This window comes from Nothoprocta perdicaria, unplaced genomic scaffold, assembly GCF_003342845.1.
Source record: "Nothoprocta perdicaria isolate Ctin4 unplaced genomic scaffold, notPer1 scaffold_7, whole genome shotgun sequence".
Classification (NCBI taxonomy): domain Eukaryota; kingdom Metazoa; phylum Chordata; class Aves; order Tinamiformes; family Tinamidae; genus Nothoprocta; species Nothoprocta perdicaria.
Window position 1 is genome coordinate 6,888,938 of NW_020455976.1, and position 21,909 is coordinate 6,910,846.

Genomic DNA, 21,909 nt, shown 5'->3' on the forward strand with positions numbered 1-21,909 from the left:
CTATGGGGCCTGTCCTGTTGGTCATGTTGGTGATCCTGCCCTTGAATGATGGGCAGGTTATATATCAGTGTATCTAAGTAAGAATAATAATGATCTTAGCTAAGCAGGAAGATTTAAACTTTGAGAACATCTGCTGTAGTGCACAAGTAGGAAGAACCCGAAAAATGGCAAAAGAGCTTGGCTTGAAGTCTTTTGTAATAAAGAAGTGCTAGGTCTGCACAGTGTGTTGGAAACAAGGGAAAATATTGAGTGTTTGTTCAGTTTATGAGTACCAGCTATCCAGCGTACTACAAAGGCAGGAATGCTGTGGAAGAGATGATAGGATCCTTATATTTAAAGCATTTCATCATCATAATTTGATCATTTAGTCATTTTATCTTTTTTTTTTCTAGGTGACTATAGGAAGGATAAATTTAACAGTATACAATGTATATATTCAGGATTATTTTGGAATCAAAAGTAGTATTTTTCATACTTCAAGTTAGTTACATGTTTATTTCCTCTAAAGAGGCACAAGAAGTAGTATTGCACTTATTTAAAAAAAAAGCAAAGCAAAATAACAACAAAAACTTGCATATTTAATRAAATCTTCAACGTCTCCAAGCTTTAAGAAGCTATTTAATAATGCAAGGATCTGTGCATAAGCTATAGTAGGCATTTATTGATCATCTGATTTACATATGAATAACACATTAAAATACCAAGTTGTCCTCCACTGTCTACTCGCCCTCCACAGAACAGTATAACTCTTTCCCCATATGGAAAGGCAGATAAAAATAGAGAAAAAAAAAAGAATTTCTGATTCAAATTCACTATTGATAATATGGCAGCTTTATTTACTTACACCAGAGTAAACCTGGCTCCCTTTGCTTCCCTTCTGGGCTCAACTTTGTGCTTTCCAGGAGGGGAAATACAGACAGCAATCATTTAACAGAATTCCTATATTGGAACTTTCTGTATTAGGGAATAGAAAAGGAAAAAGAAAGTAACAGAGATGCTCTAGTTGTTGAAAGTTTAATAGAAGAGCTTCTTCTAGTGAAGCCCTGATTTTTCCCGGTAGAGGTTAGAATCCAGTTAATCCCAGTTACTATGGTGATCAGGGCTTTTCTGAAGTGAATGCAAGTTCATAAGTATAGCATGTGGTGTTTCAAAATAAGACAGGAAGCTGTATTTTAATTTTATTCTTTTTTTTTTTCTATTTTTCTCTCATATGATCATATTCCACCGTATTATTGTTACGTATTTGATGGTGTTTGACACAATGTGTTTCCTCCTGTGAAGTCCAGTTCTTACTAAAGAACCAGAGAAAACCTGCTATGTTGGACAGGTTTATGCATATTACCCCACTAGGTTTTATGGTTGAAGGCGAATTAGAGCAAAATTTGGCAATTACATTTAGGTGGGCTTAGTGCCTGCATCTGTTTTAACTCCCTGTACGTATTAGCTGTACATATTAAGGATAGGCTCAAGCCTTCAACTAGTTCTTAAATAGCTGGATCGTTAGGTTGCTGAGGAGAAYCATGAAAAAGCTTCCACTTTAATGTTAAATATCTGTTTAAACATACTCATTTTCTTCCCTCCATGTAGTAATTATTGCCAAAACTATTAGAGACTTGAAATATTTCATATTCTTTTTAAATTCATGTGTCTGGCATCAGTTGTTTTTGCTAAAATTGCTGCTTACATTTAACAATGCTGCTAAAYATTGAAGCACGAGAACATGACCCAAATGCACTCTAATGAATTGAACAGCTTAATACTGAAATATTTGAAATATTCTTAATCTAAAATGTGAGGAAAGATAAATCTCATATTTAGGAGAGACTTGTACAGAGTKTTTTAAATATATTTTTGGCAGTGTTGTATTTCTCTCTATTTCTCTAGATTTGTTTCTACTRCAGCAGGCTCACTTGCCCTCCTTTGATATATTTACTGTATGATATGCAAAGTTCACGAAGGTCTCTGGGATCCTTTAGAATAACAGGCGTTCTGTAAATGTGAAACAACACATCTCCTAGACACTGGTGCCCTGCAAATCCCCAGGATTGTATTTTATTTGGAAAAGTACCAGACTTGGTTAAAATAGAACAACTGGAGTTTGAGTGTCCTGTATTATACCTAGGAGGCAGTGTTGTCAGAGCGGAGTAGCTGGTCAGCAGGGAGCAGCTACAGGCATTTAGTTTAGAGCTCTGCATGTTGGTACTTTGTTGGGGGGGATAGTATGGAAATGTGTTAAATCTGGACAACACTCTGATATTGATATTGCAATGCAAAACTGCTCTTTTTAGTAAGATGTTTCCTGCCAAGAGCTGAATTAAAAATGGCAGAAGTAATTTTCTTACATTTTACATTCAGATGAAATATGCTTTTATCTTTCTGACTTCAGTACTAATTGCCTGGGAAAATGAGAACAGTTTGGGGGAGGAGGGTTCTCTTTTTTTTTTTCTCCTTTTTTTTTGTGGGAACAAGGTCATTTTTGACTTTCTTTCAAGTTAGACTTTTTCTTGAGTGATTATGCATACATATATATTTATATACTTAAGTCATCTTTGTTGGCAAGCTTGTCAGAGCAGAATCTATTCACCATTAGGCTTCAGTTGTTCTCTAAGGTCCTTTATATTCATGATTTCCTCTCCAGCCTTCCTCCAAGAATAGAAACTGCAGGGCAAAATAGACTTTGCAAGTTTGTGACCACTGCTTGCTGTAAAATAGGGCTGCAGGCAGCGCACTTACTGCTTGTGTCCAACTGGTTTATGTTAGCATACAGGCTGGATATAGATTGAAGTAATCTCTTTTTGTTTTCTTTCTTAAAATATCTAGGGCTGGCTTGTTCTATCATAATGAGTGAATGAAAACAACTTTCTTAAAATAAGTAAATAAATAAATCTTCCTTTGATGTAGCCATGCAACTTGATGACTGATATTTAAATAAGCTGTTTTGTTTAGTGGAGGGATGTATCAGTAAAAACCCGGAATAGGGAAGTCTGTGTAAATCTTTCAAAGATGACAGGCTTTCCATAAGATTGGAATTCTGGTACCCAGGTACTTATCCTTTATAGGGCAAACTTCTTTCATAAAAATGCTAGCAGTGTTTAGTGCTAGGTGTTAGTGTAACCCTAATTGCCTGGGAATGCAGGTAAGATGATGCCTGCTTCTGTTATTTCGATTATAGTATAGCTGACAGGAAGAGACAAGTTCACCAGTCCTTACATAGGTCTGAAATAAAACTGKGAGGTATTAAATTAAATCTAAATACAAGCTGAGGACAATTACTTTGCCTTTAATTGTGTTAATTAACATCTTCATCTGAGTCTGGATTTGGATTAATTTCAGATTAATTTTCGGATTAATTAATTAATAATTCGGAGTGAGAGATGCTAATGATTAGTTTCTTACTAATCATTAGCAAAGAAAGATGCTAACGAAGAAATAGTTATGGATGTGAAGGCTGTGCAACATGAGGGGGGAAGAAAGGGAGGTTGTAACTGCCGTAAAACTAGTTTGTTGTAAAGTCTGTATTTTTTTTTGATACCCAATAAAGTTGATTTCTGTGATCTTAGTTTCTGCTTCCATTTTTAGAAAGTGTTTTTTAGGTTGTGAGGCTGTTCCCATGCTGCTGGATATACAGCTGTGGGCCAGGTCTTCTGGGCTGGTTTTTCACACTGCTTAGGGCTAACTTCAAAGCAGGTTTGCACATATTTGGCGTGCAGAATACTCTTCTGGGCCAGTCTAGAAAAGCACCTAGGGGGTTAACTGCAGTAGTTTCCAAGGCTTTGGAAAAGTAAAATAAGACAAAATCAATACGAACAGAAAAGAAAGTGGGAGAGGTGTATGCATTTACACCATCTCTTGGCATTGCTTCTGTGAGAGCTTGTAGAAGGTTACYGGAGCATTTCTTGTGAGAAAAACAGCAAAAAGCATTACTCGGGTTCCAGAAAATCTTGTAAGAGGCTGCTGACAGAAGAAATAGCTGAAGTAACTTAGGAGAGCTGTGTAGGATGGAAGGAGTCAAGCCCATTCCAAGTCCATCTATACTGCTTCGGGGAACAGAGTCTGGAATTACCTGTTCCCTGAACCCTGCTAGGTGGTTTTGGAGAGAGCTCCTAGCGCGGGTTAAAGCAGAACGAGACGAGAAGTAGTTGAAGAATCTAGCAGGGAGAGTGATGCAAAGTGCAATACTCGGCTATTACTCATCCTTCTTTTCTTAGCAGTATAATCATAGGTGGAGAGCCCTGAAGAGGTATTTAGGAATATTCAAAACCCAATCCTAAATATGAATTGTGGTCTGTTGCTATTCTAAAAGTTCTAGGAGCCACATCATGCAAACCCTGATGCTTTTTTGGCTACTCATCTTGCTATCAGCAAGAGCAGCCCTTGGCTTAAAAGAGACTGATGAAAGTAGATATTTGAATGATCTCTACTTTAAAATTCTACTATATACTGCTGTATAATAACTGATTAAGTTCAGTGTATGAACTCCTCTGCATCACTATTACTTTTGCTGTCTACTGCTACCAAAGTCAGCTTTGGACAATTAACTATGGAGCAGAAGGGAGGAAAATGATAGTCCCTTTGTGCAAGGAAGGCATTTAAATAGATTTCTTTTTTTCAGTGATTTAAGAGTAAACACTCCTACAAAATTTAATGGAGGACAAAGCATTTTCAAGGTGATCGTCTTCCAGAAAACAAATGTTGCTGGTAGAAGTTTACATGGACCCTTTAGCTAGAATAAAGACTTTGACATTTACMATGTCAATACAATACAATTATTTTTGGCTTTGTGAGATAGAGCCACTGAAGGCAGTTTTAGTATACTTGTATATTTGAGAAATCAGAAATGTTTTTAATATTTTAGTCTTCCTAAGGATATTAYGGCTAATTCATGAAATATTGAACAGTCTTAAAAATAGTTCATCAGAATTTTATATATCATTGTCATTTCTAATGTGATGGAAGAGAGTTTTCCTGACATGCCTATTGCTTGTGGTTGGAGAATGGCRGTTTGTCAGTTATAGGAAAAGGAAGAGAGATGAAAATGAGACAAAAGAGGGATTTATCACAGTAGGATGATATTGCTATTGCCTTAATCAAAATTGTGTTTAAAAAAGTATGTGAAGCTATCGGTTTTCAGCTCTTTAATTTTTTTAAAAAAATCAGATTTATTGTTTATGATGTCCACTTTTTGGCCATAGTTCCTGCCAAAGATAYGGGTATTTAACATTTCTATTCCAAGCGCTTAGAAATGGTAAAAACATCTTCACCAAATCATCCTCTCAGCCCTTTGCGGCAGCACTGTACTGATTTTACTGATTTACTTTACTGATTTTACTGACTGTCAAGCACTGGACATACTTCACTATCCTAGTGTTATTTTCCTTTGGAAAATGGTTTCATAATCCTAGAGTGAGTGTTAGACAGCTCTAAAGGCAACTGATGGGGCCTTAATCCTGCAAACGGATCACACAGTTCTCACCAGGACAAAGTGGAGGCTCAAGAGGCTGCCTGAGCCCGTCTGCTGTCAGGGCTATTGCTACCCAAGGACATTGCAGTGGACATATTGCTATACAAAGCTCATGATTTGCATGAATTAATTTATATTGAATGCAGAAATGCTTAAAGCAGGAAGAAGAATATAATGATAATAAACAGCAGGCAAATATTTTGTCTTATAAAATTAAAAGGGATCTATGTAAAAGTATTTTGAAGCAAAAAAAATATTCTAAGACCTATCCTGGCTCTCTGAGGTTTTTCCTTATTTTCAGTGTTCAAGTTTAACGCTTTATATGGAAATCCMAAAATTTATTCTTTAACAAAATGACCTATTTCTTCTAAATAGATCTACTATGTTTCCAACTGTTTACAACTCTTCAAAATTGCTTCGGTATTCCCAAATGTTAGCTTTCAAATAAAATATTTTATATTTTGAAGTACAGATGCAATAATTTGTTTCATAATCCATTAACATGATAATTAATACTTGGTACAAGAGTTGTTATGATTTAAATATTTATTCTAATCAATTCTTCATTTAGCTACATGAAGTGTGTAGGTAACAATGGGGGAAAATACCAGKGTGATACTAGTATGAAATTAAAACRCTGCCTTTTAATGTAAGCACATATTTTACTCAGTACTCAATTTGCACAAAACACCATGTCCTACTTTTTTAAAATCTATTTTTAAAATCATACAAATATAGTCAAAGAAATAAAAGTTTGTTGTGCTGAAAGCTTTATTGATAGCTGTATCTATCAGCTTTGACTTATGTTATCTATTAGTTTTATTCACTAAGAAAGCTTTTCACTAAGAAAGACTTTTTTCATAAAGCAGCAAGGAAATGCTAGTTCAGGCAGGTACTGGTGATATTATTGTTTTAATAGAAATCTCCTGGTGCTGAAAAGATTGCTTTTCTTCTCCCATTATGGTCTTTAATAGAAGTAATATGCATCTTCTATARTACTGTTTAGGTTTTCTTTTTCTGTCTTTTAGTCAATTGTGTACCTTTGCATATAGATGAAAATTTAGCTGTGATATTTATGTTTCTGGTTTAAAAGAAGACCTTCTTTCAATTTGTTGTCAATTATTAATTTCAAACCTCATCATTAGTTGTCAAGAGTGTTAAAAAAGCTTTTTACCTAGGATTCAAGTACAGAACTAAGAGAKATATTTCGTATTAGACACGAGAGTGAGAAATGCATTATTTATTTTTAATCAAATGTTGATAATTATATAGACTAAGTACATCAGTTACATAGGGTTACATAGGGTTAAATGACGCATAGAGCCCTCAGTTTGGGGAGTCTTTTCCATCCCTAACTTAGGTCCTGCAGTTGCAGAGACTTTAAAAGACCTATAAAAATGTTGATTTTCTTTTTTTGTATCTTCCTTCCACCTTAACTGTATATCTACAACTGTTACAGAAGAACCTTTGCTCTCATTCTTCCTCCATCCCAACGTTACACAAGCAGTTCTTGAAAACCTTTCTGCAACACTTCAACTTCTGCGTTAATGACGGGATGAAATGATAACTGTACTTTTTATTCAGTGATGAAGGGAAAAGAGCATACAACATTTTGAAGATCTGTTTACAATTTAAATATCTATTTCCTATTAATGTACCATATATAGGAATGTATGCATAAATAAGCATATTATTTTCTTTGTCTTTTCATTTTTAGTGCAGATTATGTGAATGGTAAAATAAAATATTAAAAGACAGTAAGTTAAAAAGTGTTAAAATATTATACTTGTATTACTTTCTGCAATATAACCAAACAATTTGACATAAAAGGTAAGTTTTCAGTACCATTTTGGAGGAAGAATAACTAAAATGGGAACAACAAATAGCATATACTATCATCTATAGAGTCATCAGCTGAAAAAGAATAATGTCTTAGTATTAGAAATGCTCACTTATTCTTTTCTTCTATTATCCTGAAGAATCACCTTTAGAAAGTGTAAAATATAAATTAAGCTGCAGAGCCTTTGCCTGTTTTTAGAGTCTTTTTTAAAATAGCCCATGATTTGAGCTACATACTTATTTTGTGGATGTATTCAAAAGCAAGTGGTATTTTTTTATCTAGCTTAGTAGATAATGTGTTTTGGGGAGCTTGATTACAAAGGCATAAATCAATCCGAGAGCCTTGATGATATCCTAACTTCAGCAGTGAAGCCTGAGTGGTTTATTGGATTATCTCTTCAGAAGGATTGATTTACAGCTTAGTTCTCCATCTCCATCTATTCTTTTATATTGCAAGGAAAAGAATTTTTCAGCAATTTGAAAGAAGTACAAAGTACCAGAAGTTTAGGTAAATACTTCAGCTAGAAAAACTAAGTTTTATTAGTGGTAGGCATTGGTTTATTATCAGAGCAAAGTGAGTCAGATCTGAGAATTGGACCTGCCACAAGACTTTTCTTACCTTCATTGTTACAGAGCAGTGAGACATGGGAAGGAGAAGTGCTGAGCTGGGGTAACTTGTGCTAACTTGGGCTGGCTCTGATTTTGTTTGCTTTAATTTGAGGGCTGTGGCTGCTAACTTTGAGCATTTTCTTCCTTTGTTCTTAGTCATTCTTAAATTACGCTTAGAAAGGATTTACTACTTTTGGAAAAACAGTGAAAAACACGCCCACAATATGCTTATCTTTCCGTCTTTCTAAAAGGAATTTTAAAATCTTTTTTTTTACTTAAGAATTTTGCTTGAGCCTTTTTGTTGAATTGGAACATAGGAAAATTGCCAAATCTTTAAACTGAATGGAGTGATGGAGTGGGAGTTTTACAAAGAATGTGCATGTGAGACTAGAACTTCACCGTCATAGTATCTTTACTATCCTATACTTTCTGGATGAGCTAAAAGACCATAAATAGAAGTCAAAAACAGTATTTTTCTTTAAGACATAGGCTTTGCATTTCCTGTTTTTTTTCTTGTTCACTAAGAGGATTCTGTTAGAATTAAAATAAATATTTTTGCAGAGTATTTAAAGAAATGTATGTTTACATGCCTTTTTTACCTTTTTTTTTCCCCCCTTCTTCGAATTATGGTGTCRTAAGGATTTCTCTAGGAATTCTGAGTTAAAGGAAGAGGTGAAAGGGAAAGCAGTGGGATTGCCAAGCCAGCATATGAAACATTCCCAAAGTGTCATAATGTCCCACAAGAAAATTTGGACTGCTCACAGCAAAGAGATAAGAATTAAAGGGTAAAGGAACAGTCAGCTACACTAAAAGAGATTTAATAAATCAGATTTTAGATCAGAAGGTTTTTGGCCTGGGAGTAAGTTCTTACAAGATCCGGAAGGAGATGAGGGCAACAATTATGTTTGAACAGATGACSACTTTCTAATCTTGTTCGCTTTTAGGTCATTTTATTAATTCTTACGTACAGTCTTGGTTTAATCATAGATTTGATCCCTGATTCATATAAGCACACAATAAAGCCCTGATATTTAAGTTTAGGCGTTTTAATGAACTGGGATGTTTCCCTGATTTGGCGCTCAGTGGGTACCATATGGGTTACTTTTACTTTTTACGGCTCTTGGGAGGCTAATATTGAGTTGTCACGTATGGAGAAGCAACAGCAGCTTCACAGAGCGATTTCACACACTTCTGCCCATCTCCCCTTGACACACTACTTCTCTTCCTTCAGTCCTTCTCTTTCTCTTTATTATTATTGTTTTCTGAAGTTGATGTTCTGAGGTAAGATACAGGTGAAGGTGACAATTTTTTTTTTTTTTTAAATAATATCTGTCCTTCTTCTTGAACAGAAATGTTGCATCATCTGTATTTATAAATGAAAGAAAAGGTTACAGCACTTTGAAACAGCTGAGCAGCTTCATTGCTATTCRGTCTATCCACATAAAATTAAAATGCCTTTAAGATACCGAAGTGGTCATTCTGTAAATGCATTCTTTGGGGCAGATAATCATTGTTTTTGCATTTCCCCAAAGCAAACAAACAAACAACATATTATTTGTTGAATTGTGCTTAAGCACTTCGGGATTTTTCACCTCTTTAAAAATTATCATGACAATTAGTAAAATCAAATTCATTTTTCTAGCCCTGATTTAGGTCCAAAAATAGATTAAACGACATTATGTTTTTTCTTAATGCTCTTGTCTTTTCAGTATTGACCTTCATGAAACTTTGCTCTACCATTATTTTGCTGCTTTTGTTCCTTTGACTAAATTTTTTTTGATACTGCATTTTTTGATACTGCATAATTTAATAAATGGTTTAAAATGTACCCTTTGGATGATTTTATTAGATTTATCTCTGTGCTCAGTTTTATGTCTGCAGTTTTTCCTCACCTACTCAATGCCTGTAAATACTTCCATGCAGTTGAAGTTATATTAACCTTGTAGGTTGAGACTTCCTTAGCTGCTATGAAACAAAATTTACATCCAGTTAATTGAAATATTTGATTCCATGCATAGTCTATATCTTTCCTCAGGTTTTAACTTTTAACGTAGAGCTTGGAAATGGAAAAGGATGGCCTTTTTTTTTTTGCCCTCCTCCCCCCTTTCTTTTTTAACCTGTGCAGTTATGATCACTGGAGAAATTTAAAATGAAAGCTTCAATATTAGTGCTTTATATTTGATCCAAGGGTGAAATGTTTGCTAAAATAACGTATTCGCATGCTCTGCAAACCTTCAATATTAGTGAGTGAATTCTCTGGAACTTTTCCACACTACCCTTGCCAAAGGAGCGTCTTCCTCCTGAGAACCCAGTCGTCCTCCACCGCCTCCAGCTGATTTGTCGCTCTTATTAGTGAATATGAGAGACAGAATATGCTCTTGGTTTTCTGATGTGATAGGTTTTTCTCTCACCAGAAATGATATTTGAACTGACATTAAAATATGTCACATATCTGATTTGTGGGTAATACAGATTTATAGCATTGCTTTTGCATAGATTAGTTTGGGAGCTTGATGACAATTAAAAGCCTGATCTGAAAGCAGCAGAGAAAACATAACTGAGAAACGTGAGAATAGTTAGAACTGTATTTTTAAATGATTTTTGTAATCGTTATCATAATGCAGAGTATTTGTGATTTAAGTACTAAGTCTGAGACCGTTGGGGAAAAAGAAAAGAAGCGTATTTCACAAGGTTAAAAACATTGCCCAAATTTTTGGACTGAGAGAGTTTATTATTCTTTGACTTAAACAAAATTTCTTGGAACAGGTTTTCATGCCAGCATGCAGAACAAATTTAATTCAGACAGAGATGAAAGGCGGTTAATGTAATTGTAGCCTATTATCCTGTGCAGGCTTGAGTTAAGCAGCAATCCAAGAGACAGCCAGAAAAAGATGGATAGAAAATAGAAACACTCAAGGCAGGTGAATTGGAGACTTGGGAAGGGATTATACTGTAACTCTTCCCACACAATCTCTCTATCAGCAATATCCCACCTCTACTGTATGTCTGGATTACTGAACAGGATATTCCTACGCCTCTTGGTCTGCCCTTATTTACCTCTGACGTCAAAAAAGTCCTTGTTTGGTAAACTCCAGTACTCTCTAATCCTGATTTTTGTTTCCCTTAATTTATCACTTTCATCAGTCCCAGGGAAGCATTAAAGCATTTTCTTACAGCACTGGGTTTATTTACTTTTTGTTTTTCTTTTCTTGCAACCTTCCAGAGGCAAGTGTATAATCACTTAAACTGACAAAATCTTAGTTCTTTGGCAAGTTTATGGGCATCATTGCTAGTGAGCAAATACTATTTTTACTGTAGTATTTGCTGAGAATAAAATCTAATAAGGTTTTCAGCAGTTAAAAATTGGTTTGTGTAGGTAAGACCTTCTGAATTACTTTATTTCAGGTCATTGTGATGTTTTTCAAAATTGCATTTTGACTATTTAACTATATTAACTATGTATTTTAATATTCAATATTCATTTTTTTTAGTAGCTGACATTTATTCTTTTAGAGTATATACTAAATATGGCATTTAAAATCCTTAAAAAGCAGGAAGATCTGTGTCTCTGTCCTGAGATGAAAAGTCATGGAGAGTTTTGGAATACTTTAAGGACTATTACTGACAAAAGTGTTTGGGCAGGTTTGTTGTACCTGCCATAGCACAGGAAGCAAGGCAAGTACCCTATTTGCTGTGAAATAACTGATCGTGTCTAGTCAATAGGTACAATATGTTTGTGTGTTAGTGTGCCCGTGTACATACATATATATGTGCACGAGTACAGGCTGGGGTCTGACCCTGCCTCAAAGCAGTTCTGTGGAGAAGGACCGAGGGATCTTGGTGGACTTTAAGCTGACCATGAGCCAGCAAAGTGCCCTTGTGGCCAAGGAGACCAGTAGTATCCTGGGTTATATATAGCATTGTTCTTACAGCATAGACAATAACATTTCTTAACAGGCACTTGCTAAAAAAGTATCAGTAAAACCTTTGCTCCAGGATATTTACAGCATTATAATAGGCTATTGGAGATCCAAGATGTTTGTAGGAAAGATTGGATAAAAGCAAATGAGAATTTATATTAACAAATCCTCCAACYACCTATGTTATTTTGTGTATTCTTTCTTTAATACGTAAATCTCTATCTTTTGGTTTGGTGTCTTTTTTTAATAAAGTCAAATRAAAGCTGGCACAGGTTAGATGGGAATGATATCACAGATTATATAGGTTTTTAAGAGAGACAAATGTGGTTACAGTAGAAAAATGGTACCCTAAGGCACTGGTTTGATGGATTATGCCATGCATGGAGTGAAGAAAGAGAGAAAGATTAATAATAGACAGGAATAGAACTTGTGAGAATGACATTTTGGACAGTTTTATAGATAATCTGATGGAGAAAAATGTGGTTTTAAAGGCCAGAAGAACCTACAGAAGACAGGAGGTTGAAGCTGCCAAGCCTCCATACCTGGTTTCTGATGGCACTTCTCCCATAGGTGGTTTACATGTTTTTGAAAGCACCAACCACTGTTGTTGAGGAGGAGGTACAGTTCTCTCTCAATTTCTGTAAAAGCCACAGGATTATTTGGGAAACCTAGCAATCAATATTTAAACCACTGTGTCCCTAGAAGGCTGCCTATCCCATATATTGGACATTTGATTATATTTAAACAGAACATAAGCATCATTCTAATGCTAATATGTTATGATTCCAATATGATAAGCCTGAGCAGGTGATATATTTAATGAAAAATAGGTACTGTACATCAAATTAATGAGCCTTAATCATTTAATTTTCTGTGCAGTGCTTTGTGCATTTCAGGTTGTAGAGTTGTTTAATAGCTTAGTATAACTTTTTTTCCTATTATTATAACCTTATTTTTGCTGTAATGAAATACACCAACTAGCAATCTATGCATAGAATATATCCCTCTTATAGCTAAGTCTGCCTTTTGACTGTATTGACATTGCAGTACATTGTCCAAATGTTTGCCATTAATAACGAATAATTCTCTCAACTTCTTGAGCTATAATTAAACATATTTATTTCTAATGCACAAATTGGACACTTCTATTTCTCTCAGTGCCAAGCTTCTTTGAGTCAAGAGCTACCTTCCTTCCATGGATATGAAGAATGATCTRCCTACCTCTTAAGATAATGATAACCTAAAAGGCTAAAAGGTTCTAGGATTTATGTTTCCAGTTAGGACTTTTTAATAATGTGTGGAAGTGATTTATTTGTTTCTTCTTCTAAGTGCTTATAATAATGCTTTGAGACAATGTTTTTTCAGTAGATTAATTTGTCTCCTGTTCCCTTAATTCACAAAAATAAAAGGAAGGCTCAGACTGCAATCTTTTTTTTTTTTTTTTTTCCTTATTTAGGCTGATCTCACCAATAGAAAAATAAATCCTAGCTTCATAAGCAGACTTCCTATTTCCAGAAATTTCTCACTCTATTCTATCTCCTCTGAAAGCTGCAGATTCTTAAATACTCTTTGGAGTAATAATATTTCAAACAGAGTACCATGAGGTTTTTTTGGCTCCACTCGTCATTATTTTCTCATTATTTTCTTTGTGATATTGTAACAAATATCTATGGAGCTTCTCTACCTATATTTAATAAAGATGAGCATGGTAACAACTTAAATACAAAAACATTTTCTTGTAATTCCTGTTTCTTGAAGAGTACAAAGCAGTGAAAARGTAGTACAAACGCTCAGCTAATGATAAGCTGTTAAACTTTGTTTTATAAACTCTTCTGTATATTTGATTGAAAATTACAATTTTTCAGGAGACTTCTGGAAGACCCCAGAAAACCAAAGCAAGATAATTTCTGTTAATGTATGTGGGTTTTTTAGCCAAATATTATATAACTCAATGTATCTGATAATTATGAAGTTCTGTAGTTTAATCCATTTTTTTTCTGAAAACCACTATTTTTTATAAATAATGTATGTTTATCAGATTTTCAATATGTCAGCTGCAACAGACTGAAGTCTGAAGGATATTCAGTCTAAGTTGTCCTAGTGTGCTGTGGTCAATGGAGAGAAGTGACTACTTCAGGAGTTCAGAGAAGCGAAGTAGCTAAGACACTGCTGTGCTTATTGTGCTACATGTATGGGGGTAATTTCTGGCCCTAAAGCCAGTTGCTATAGCCTGGTTTGCAGCTACATGGATTAGGATGCAACTCTTTTAGAGCAGAATACGCAACAATTGGCCATGGATCACCTCCAGGACCTCTGTGGTGCCCTGAAGACATAATTATCATTTAATGCACGGGGCTCTGGTGTGTCTTTTTGCTTGTTTATTTTGGTGTTTGGTTTGTTTGGCTGGTTTGGTTTTGTTCTGCTTTTAAAGAGTTTGAAACGGCATGAATGATGTGGCCGCCAACTAGAGTGGTGTTTGTGTAGCGTGAAACAGAGCAGCTGTTTCCTCACTGGACTGGGTGAAGACACATGGAAGGTGTTTGAGGAAGCRGAGCCTGCTCTGGTCGTGTTTCAGGACTGTGTGTGTTAGAGGAGGTTATATCTGGGAACAGTTTCTGTAGTGAATGATCCCGCTGATCCGTGCTCTGCTCTCATCTTGGAGAGAGCCAAGGTGCAATCAAAACTAGCCAGCCAGGAAGTAACCGTGAGGCAGCATGGAAAATGAGAGCTCTAGTGCTTGACCTCACTGCCTGGATATCTTTTATTTAGTGATGTGGACATATCCAGAGAGCTAAGTCCTGCTGTAGGTCCTCCAAGGATATGAATGAAGTGCCTTGTTCCAGAGCCTCATCACTCTTGTGTTTCTATTATGAACAGGTGCATCTGAGTGAAGAACTTTATACAGACCTGCATTTCCTGTGTCTGTACTGCTGCAATAAAACTCAAGCTATTTGGAGTAAATATTTGAGTTGCATTAGTATTAAAATGATAATGTGTTTATTGAGAATTTTTTTCTTTTTTTTTCCACTGCAGCTGTGATTCTGAGAATAGATATCTTGGAAATCCACTTAGGGGAACATGTTACTGTAAGTACTTATGTTTTGCATATTTACTTCTTAAATGCTATTTATATATTGTGTTATAATTTCCAGTTTAAAACAAACAAAATATTCTTCTGAGGAATTTCTGAGGTTGGGGCAACTCTGAAAAAATAAAGTGAAAAAAAAAGTGACCCTCTGGGCTTCTCTTGGTGTCTCTTTGTCCACAGGAAAGCACAAAAACTGAATGAAAATTAATTTCTTATGTGTATGCTAGAGTGAATGATCAAACCATTGCATTGCACTCTATTTCAGTGTGTGTGAACAAAAGGAATTTGCAGTTGTGCCCTTGTTTAAGAGACAGAATTTGTAATAGCAAAATAGAACTTGGCTAAATAGCAGCATTTCCTGGTGACATTCTGGATGGTTTAGGCAGTCAGTATGTCCCAGGGACACGGTCCACAGCTGAGCTCCAGTATGTTATAAAATGAATATTAAATAGCAATTTTAATAATCATTTAAAATGTATGTGGTATTACAGTATACTGTCTTTCATCTTGCAACTTTTGCACATACCCTCTCAGCATCAAACAATTGGATCCAATTGTCTGTTATTTCCAAATGCCATCCGCTATGTTGCCCTTAAATTATGTAAAGATGTGCCTCCTAATAAATTTTGATCTTTGACAAAATATTTTAACATTTCAGTCTAGAGTCTATAAATGTTTTATAGTCTCTTGATGACATCGTTTACCTTTTCACCTTTTAACCTTTTTACTTTTTACCATCATTACCATTTTCTTTAGTATATATATCATTTTTAACTTAAATGGTTTACATCTGCACAATATATTTTACAAAATAGAAGAGCAGAATAAGTAGAAGTAGAATAGAAAGTAGAAGTTCATGTTTAAATATATTTYCAAAATACATGTTGATATAATAAAATAGGCTGTTTCTTAAAATAGACCTAATTAGACTTAAAAGTACTCCTTAAAATTGTGTCCTACAAGTATCGTTTGTCAAATAAATTCAATTCCATTTGCTATACATCTCTATTGTAAATTTTTCTATTTTGAAATAGAGATTTTTGCAGTTAGAGGATTGGATAATTGTACATATTCCTTTTAGAAATTATATAGATTCAAATCTAGATAATAATTAGATGAGAAGAATGATCTGTAAAGAAAGTCATACAAAGAACAGTTTGAAAATGTCCATTAGCATCTGTTTTCTTCTTTAAAAAATAAGCATCCCTTTTCTTCTTTAAAAAATRAGCATTATTAAATCTAAAAGATGCAAAAGAAATGACAAGAATGAGATCTGTGCACCTCAGGCACCCCCAAGAAATATCTTATTTTTCGCTATCATGAGGAAGATTTAGTCTATAAATCAATTTGGAGACAGTTTGCACTGTGTTCAGGATAACCTTTAACTCACTGCGGTTGTTTATTTTCTTTCAGTTTTCAAAAATTCTTAAAGATCATGTTGTTTTGGAATGATAAATCTTTTAATAACAGCAATAATAAAAACATGTATATGAGAAAGATTCAGAGTTTTAGTATCTGGAGATAACCAGGAGTCGGCACTAATTTCAAATAATGGGTTGCTTTATTTCTTACGTTTAATGACTAATGCATCATAATAGGAAATTGTTCCTGTTAATTTGTGGGTAATGGACGGACCTAAGATTTCAGTGGCAGTTGGGTGTTGGCACTGTAGATTACCTGCTAAATATATTTTTTAAGTGTTTGCCATAGAGATGTTCAATTTCCTTACCTATGTAAGTATAAAGTCAGTTTAAGTTGAAAATATAACTTCACCATAAGCTATAATTTTATAAGAAAACGAGACATGCAGTAGACAAACATGAGGACAGTATTTTCCTATGTTCATTTCAATACTGTGGGAAAGAGCAATTAATCTAAATGCAGATACTAAGACAAARGGATAAACACAGCTAGCAGTGATGCTAGAGGCGACAGAGTAGGAATATGAGAATAAAAATAAAACTCATACAGAATTAGTGTACATATATGTATATTATTAGTGTAAATTAGTGTGTATGTGTGTGTATGTATATTTAAAACTAGAAAATACTAAACATATGAAAGTATAATAGCAACTGTATGATAGTCTACCTATTCTTCAATGTTGTTGTCAGTGGTGGCTGAAAATGAACGCCTGGGGAAGYGTATGCCAACTGGACAATCATGCTGCAATATTTCCCCCCAGTGATATGTTTACACCCAAGAATTTGCAGCTCAGGAACTTCATGAGAAGAAGGATTTCCTGAGCCGGAAATGTTTGATATACGTGTAGGAGTACCAAAGAAACCTTACAAAGTATTCTTATAAATAAAGAGGGAGGAGAGCATCATTATAAAGGAAAGAGTTGCATGAATTGAAAAGCCACAGAATTTTGTGGAGAGATGGAGGTAAAGAGGAGGGCTTTGTGAATATTCTTGTGGATGGTGGCTCTGTGTTTCTAGTAGGAAAGTCATGTTTCCCTTCCTGTTACAAACCAATCTTTCAGTGAATGATCACAAACTGATTGAAGCCCTATAAATGCTTCTGAGTGGGGCCCAGAGATGGTTGTGCAGTTGACTTAAGCATGTACAAAACACATAAACACAGCATTGTTGTGTTTGAGGCTCTTTTATGTGTTTTTGTTACTGTTCTTTGGTGTCTCGGCCAATGCGGTGTATAACAGTGACACCTGGATAGCGAAATATTTGGCATTCAGATCGCTGGATTAGTTTTTCACACATCAGTATTTGAATCTGCTGCTTTCAGAATCAATGCTTCTGGATGCAAAGAAGCAGGCCACAAAACCAGGTAGTTTTGGACTGGTAGTTTGGACTATTTGGGAATAATCCCTGGAATGAATACAGTTTTCTTGATTCTGACGTAGGTTGTATTTAAAAGGGATGCTTTAAGTCATAAATGGATGGATATTTAAACCTGTATTCTAGAAAAAACAGGGTTTAAATATACAATTAATGGCAAATTATTGTACAAAGGAGGTAAATTCATGGGATGCTTCAGCCCTGTTACCTACTTTTTTTTTTTTAGAATGAATGGAACCTACTGCTTCTCTCTCGTAATTTTATTTCCTTTGCCAACTTTAATACCTCTCTCCTCCTGAGTTATATTTCCTGCTGWCGTCTAGTTCATTTCTTGCCTTGGTGTCTCTGGTTATTGCATCCTCACTTCTCTTCTATATATGGAGCCACAGCTACTTTCCAGAAAGCTGTCATTCCTAAAACCCAAGCAGACAGAGAAGCTCAGCAGTATTCAGCTTGGTTTTCTCCAGGTATTTAGTGTTCTTACAAGTATTCTGTTTAGTATTGGGGTACCATGCTGTGATGGCGACCTCACCAAATAAGAGACTGAATGTAGAACCACACTGGGATAGAGACTCATTGGCTTTCCTAATATTTCTCATTCTCTACTGTTACATTCAAAAGAGATCTTTGTTTTGCTGTTTTTTTTTCTTTCAAGAAATCTCAAGTTTTACCTTTTCTCCATGAATCAATCAGATCTTGAGGCGGATGAGAACAGGTATTATTATTTTTGTATCATATATTCTGGTACGAATTATACTGGTAAAGAAACACAGACGTGGCTTAATATCAGCTGAAACATGTAATGCAAACCCTCAGCAAGAGGAGGCAATGTAATTTCTAAGCAGCTGGGACTTATGCATACATGCATGTATGTGCATTTGTGGACTTAAGGCATGGCATCTTTTGCTTATTGAAAAAAAGTCAAGTGTACTGGAGGTGGCCATAGAGCACTAGATGGCAGACTTGCTATGCTCAGAAAAGATTAAACTCAAGAACACTCCAAGGAGAGTATTTGAGAAGATAACTAACAAGTTTTATTGAAATTGTTAACAGAGATCTTTTAGATATTTTTAAAATTATGTTGAAACTAAGGACAGAAACAGTTTTAGCAGCCGATAAGATGTGTATTTAGCTGAACGGTGAGATTCTTTGCTACTCATCAGTAGCATTTCTGTTACCTTTTGGGACAGCATTAGTTTAAACTAAACACATATTGTAATTGTAAAATTGTCATGCTTGACTTAAAATAATGGTTCCACTATTATATATAATGCTGACTTTGATACAGATTGGGGTGATTTTTATTATCATTAAATATAGATAATGACTCTCCCTGTCTTTTTGAACCTATGGAATTGTGTGAATAAATGCTATTTAAAAGGAAACCTCCTTAGTGTTTAAAATAGTCTAATGGAATAGACTATTGAAACAGAGTTCTAGGATGGTCTGAGGAAAGATTGACCTCAGCAAACCTGCAAACTGGGAATATATAAAGAGCTATAAGCAAGCACAATCTTTGCCTTGACCTAAAATAATGACACCAATTGTAGGCTTTTGGAGAATTAAAAAAAAAATACACAAAACAAAAAAACACACCAGTGAAGTCTTATGATCTCAGTAGAGTGTAGATTTGCAAATTGCTAGGCTAACTTGAAGCATTTCTGGATGGGCTAAAGAAACATTGCTGCTGATCATCTTCAGGCTTTACTATGATTTGGAGAATCTGTCTATAGATATTTTTATTTTTAATTACCCTTATGCATTTTTCAGTCTGTATATGTTAGAAAGCCCATTGTATTTTTAAAATAAAGGCTATTTCTGTCTGTGATAGTTTTTGCTGATGGGAATCCCTGTATCAGGGCATCCTTTTACAGATGATATCAATGCAATATGATATGGGCGATGCACGGGCATTTCATTTTCATGACAATTCACTTACATGAATTTCACTTACATAAATATGTGAGTTTTCTAAATCCTAACCACAAAAGAATAATAGATTATTATTTACATTATAAAGTATGCAAGTAAAGAAAAGTCTGAATTAGTGTCCTTCATCCCCTAATAGGCTGTCCCAGGATCTCATAAATATAAAACTATAAATTATGAAATTATGTGATTGAAACAGGAGTGGTGTGAGACATGGAGAACTCATTCAGAAGTAGTGCTTTTTGTGGTAGGGAACTTTAGACTGTATGTGAAATAGATTGGAAAATGAGAAAGAGACTGCTCTAGATATCTGCATATTTGCAATATTTTATTTCATCTGTATATTTCTTACCTGAGAGTCATGGCGATGAGTACTTTGATAAAGGGTTGCAATTTGGTGTGTATGTGTTTCTTTCTCTAACGTCCTCAAAGGTATCAGTCCTGGAAGGCCTTAGAGCRCCCTGGAACTGCAGTTGTAAGAAGCAAATAGAATAGGAAAGGATCCATCATTTATTTTTATCTTCTTACAGTGAAGGGAATAACAGTTCTTTTGCCTTTGTGATGGGTTTACAGAACTGTTTCAAGTGCAGGCTTTCCAGGGAAGAGAGCGAATCTTCTGTCAGCAAGACTTCAAGGAAAGATTGTGAACCAATTGAAGTAGAAAAAGATTCCTGTCTTCAATAGGTACAGGATTTATGGTTTGTAGGAGAACCTCTGTTGGTTCCTTTGACTGGAAGTTCCCAGACAAATGAACATGTTATTGTGTGTCAGCTGGGGTATTCTTCACTCTTGGCAAATATGAAACAGCTCCAGATAGTTTAGTCTTTTCCATTCCTACAGTCTGAGCACCTGAGGCAACTGTCCAGTTAATGTGAGGAAGACTATTCATAGATTTTGAGTCCTGAATTACTTCATCGTAGCATACATATTTGTAAAAATTGGAAGAGCAGTTCTCTCGCAACACTAATTTCTACTTTAGAATTAGCCTTGTGAAACCCTTGCAGGGATTTTCAGTGAAGGGCCCTGTATGATCATTAAAATGAATTGAGGGTCATTTCTCTTTCAAGATAACAGCAAAACCTCGGGCTTGGTAAACTTTAAGAAATCTTATGTTGGGTTAAAATTGTCAAATTCAACTTTTTGAATCTCTGCCTGGCTCCGTTTCAACATCATGCAAAGTAGCCTATGAGTCATTGTTATTTACTATCACTTTTTCTTTGTTTTAAAATGTTCCAGCAATAGACCTTACTGACAGCAAATTGTAATTGACTGGACACTTGATATAAAAGGTATTATTGACATAAAATGGAAGAGCAAGCTGAGGTCAATAGTGCAACAATGCACATTAGCAAAATAGACGCAATAGTAAGCAAGACATTAAGGGAAAGTTGAAAAATGGGTGTCTCAAGGAGTATGATGATACRCTGGTACAGAATCACAATCTATGTATTTGATTTCTCTTGAAATGGTATGAGATGCTGAATTATGAATTCACTTGTGCTGTTATCCCCGTAAAATATCATGGCTATGAGAATGATTTGGGAAGAATGACAAGCTATGCAAAACAGAGCAAAAATCTCATAATTTTCTAATGAAATCATAATTRTAGAATTCTGCTCTAGTCTTATAGAGTAAAAATGGTCCTGCTTCTGTACAGGTTAACGAAAATATGTCTCGACAGAGTATAAAATATTAGCTCTTTTCATCAGGAATTAGAAATTTCCATTAGGAATTGCTAGTGGGAGAAAAGATGAAGGGAGGTGGTTATTAAAATGAACAGGCGACTAAATGGTCAGAAATGAAAAGTGAAATTCATCTAGGGAAGACAACGTACAACAGAAAGATAGCTTCTCTATAGGAGATTTGTCTACCACAGTATATATCCTGTGAAGATCAAGTACAGACGATGTGCATGATCATTGCTTTTCAAATAAGGAGTACAAATAGACTGACAAATAATATTTGCTACAGTTTGATGGATTTCTTTACATTATAAATCAGGTAGTTAGAAAAGAGTATCAGAAGTCAATGTCTGATATCCCTCAAAAGKCTGAAATAGTTTCTGTATTAAGCTAATCATCTGACAAGGCAAATGAGGAAGAGGTTTATTCAGTTCATTTCAGTGAGCAGTGTTTTTTCCCTTTGGCCAGAAGAGTCATGAATTAATGATAACACAGCCATATCCAGTTCCTGTTTTGGAGGGGGGAAAAAACATAATGCTAGGAAAGTAGACTATTACTTTTAATGTTTGGTAGCTGTTTGAGG

General features: G+C 35.0%; 1 protein-coding gene across 1 annotated transcript in view; it reads left to right on the top strand.

The window, feature by feature from the left end:
- Positions 1-21,909, top strand: part of ATRNL1 (attractin like 1) — a 406,499-nt gene that overhangs the window by 123,277 nt on the left and 261,313 nt on the right. The window contains exon 22 of the mRNA XM_026050694.1: positions 14,863-14,915. Coding sequence (XP_025906479.1) covers positions 14,863-14,915 — 53 coding nt within the window. The remainder of the gene's footprint in view (positions 1-14,862; positions 14,916-21,909) is intronic.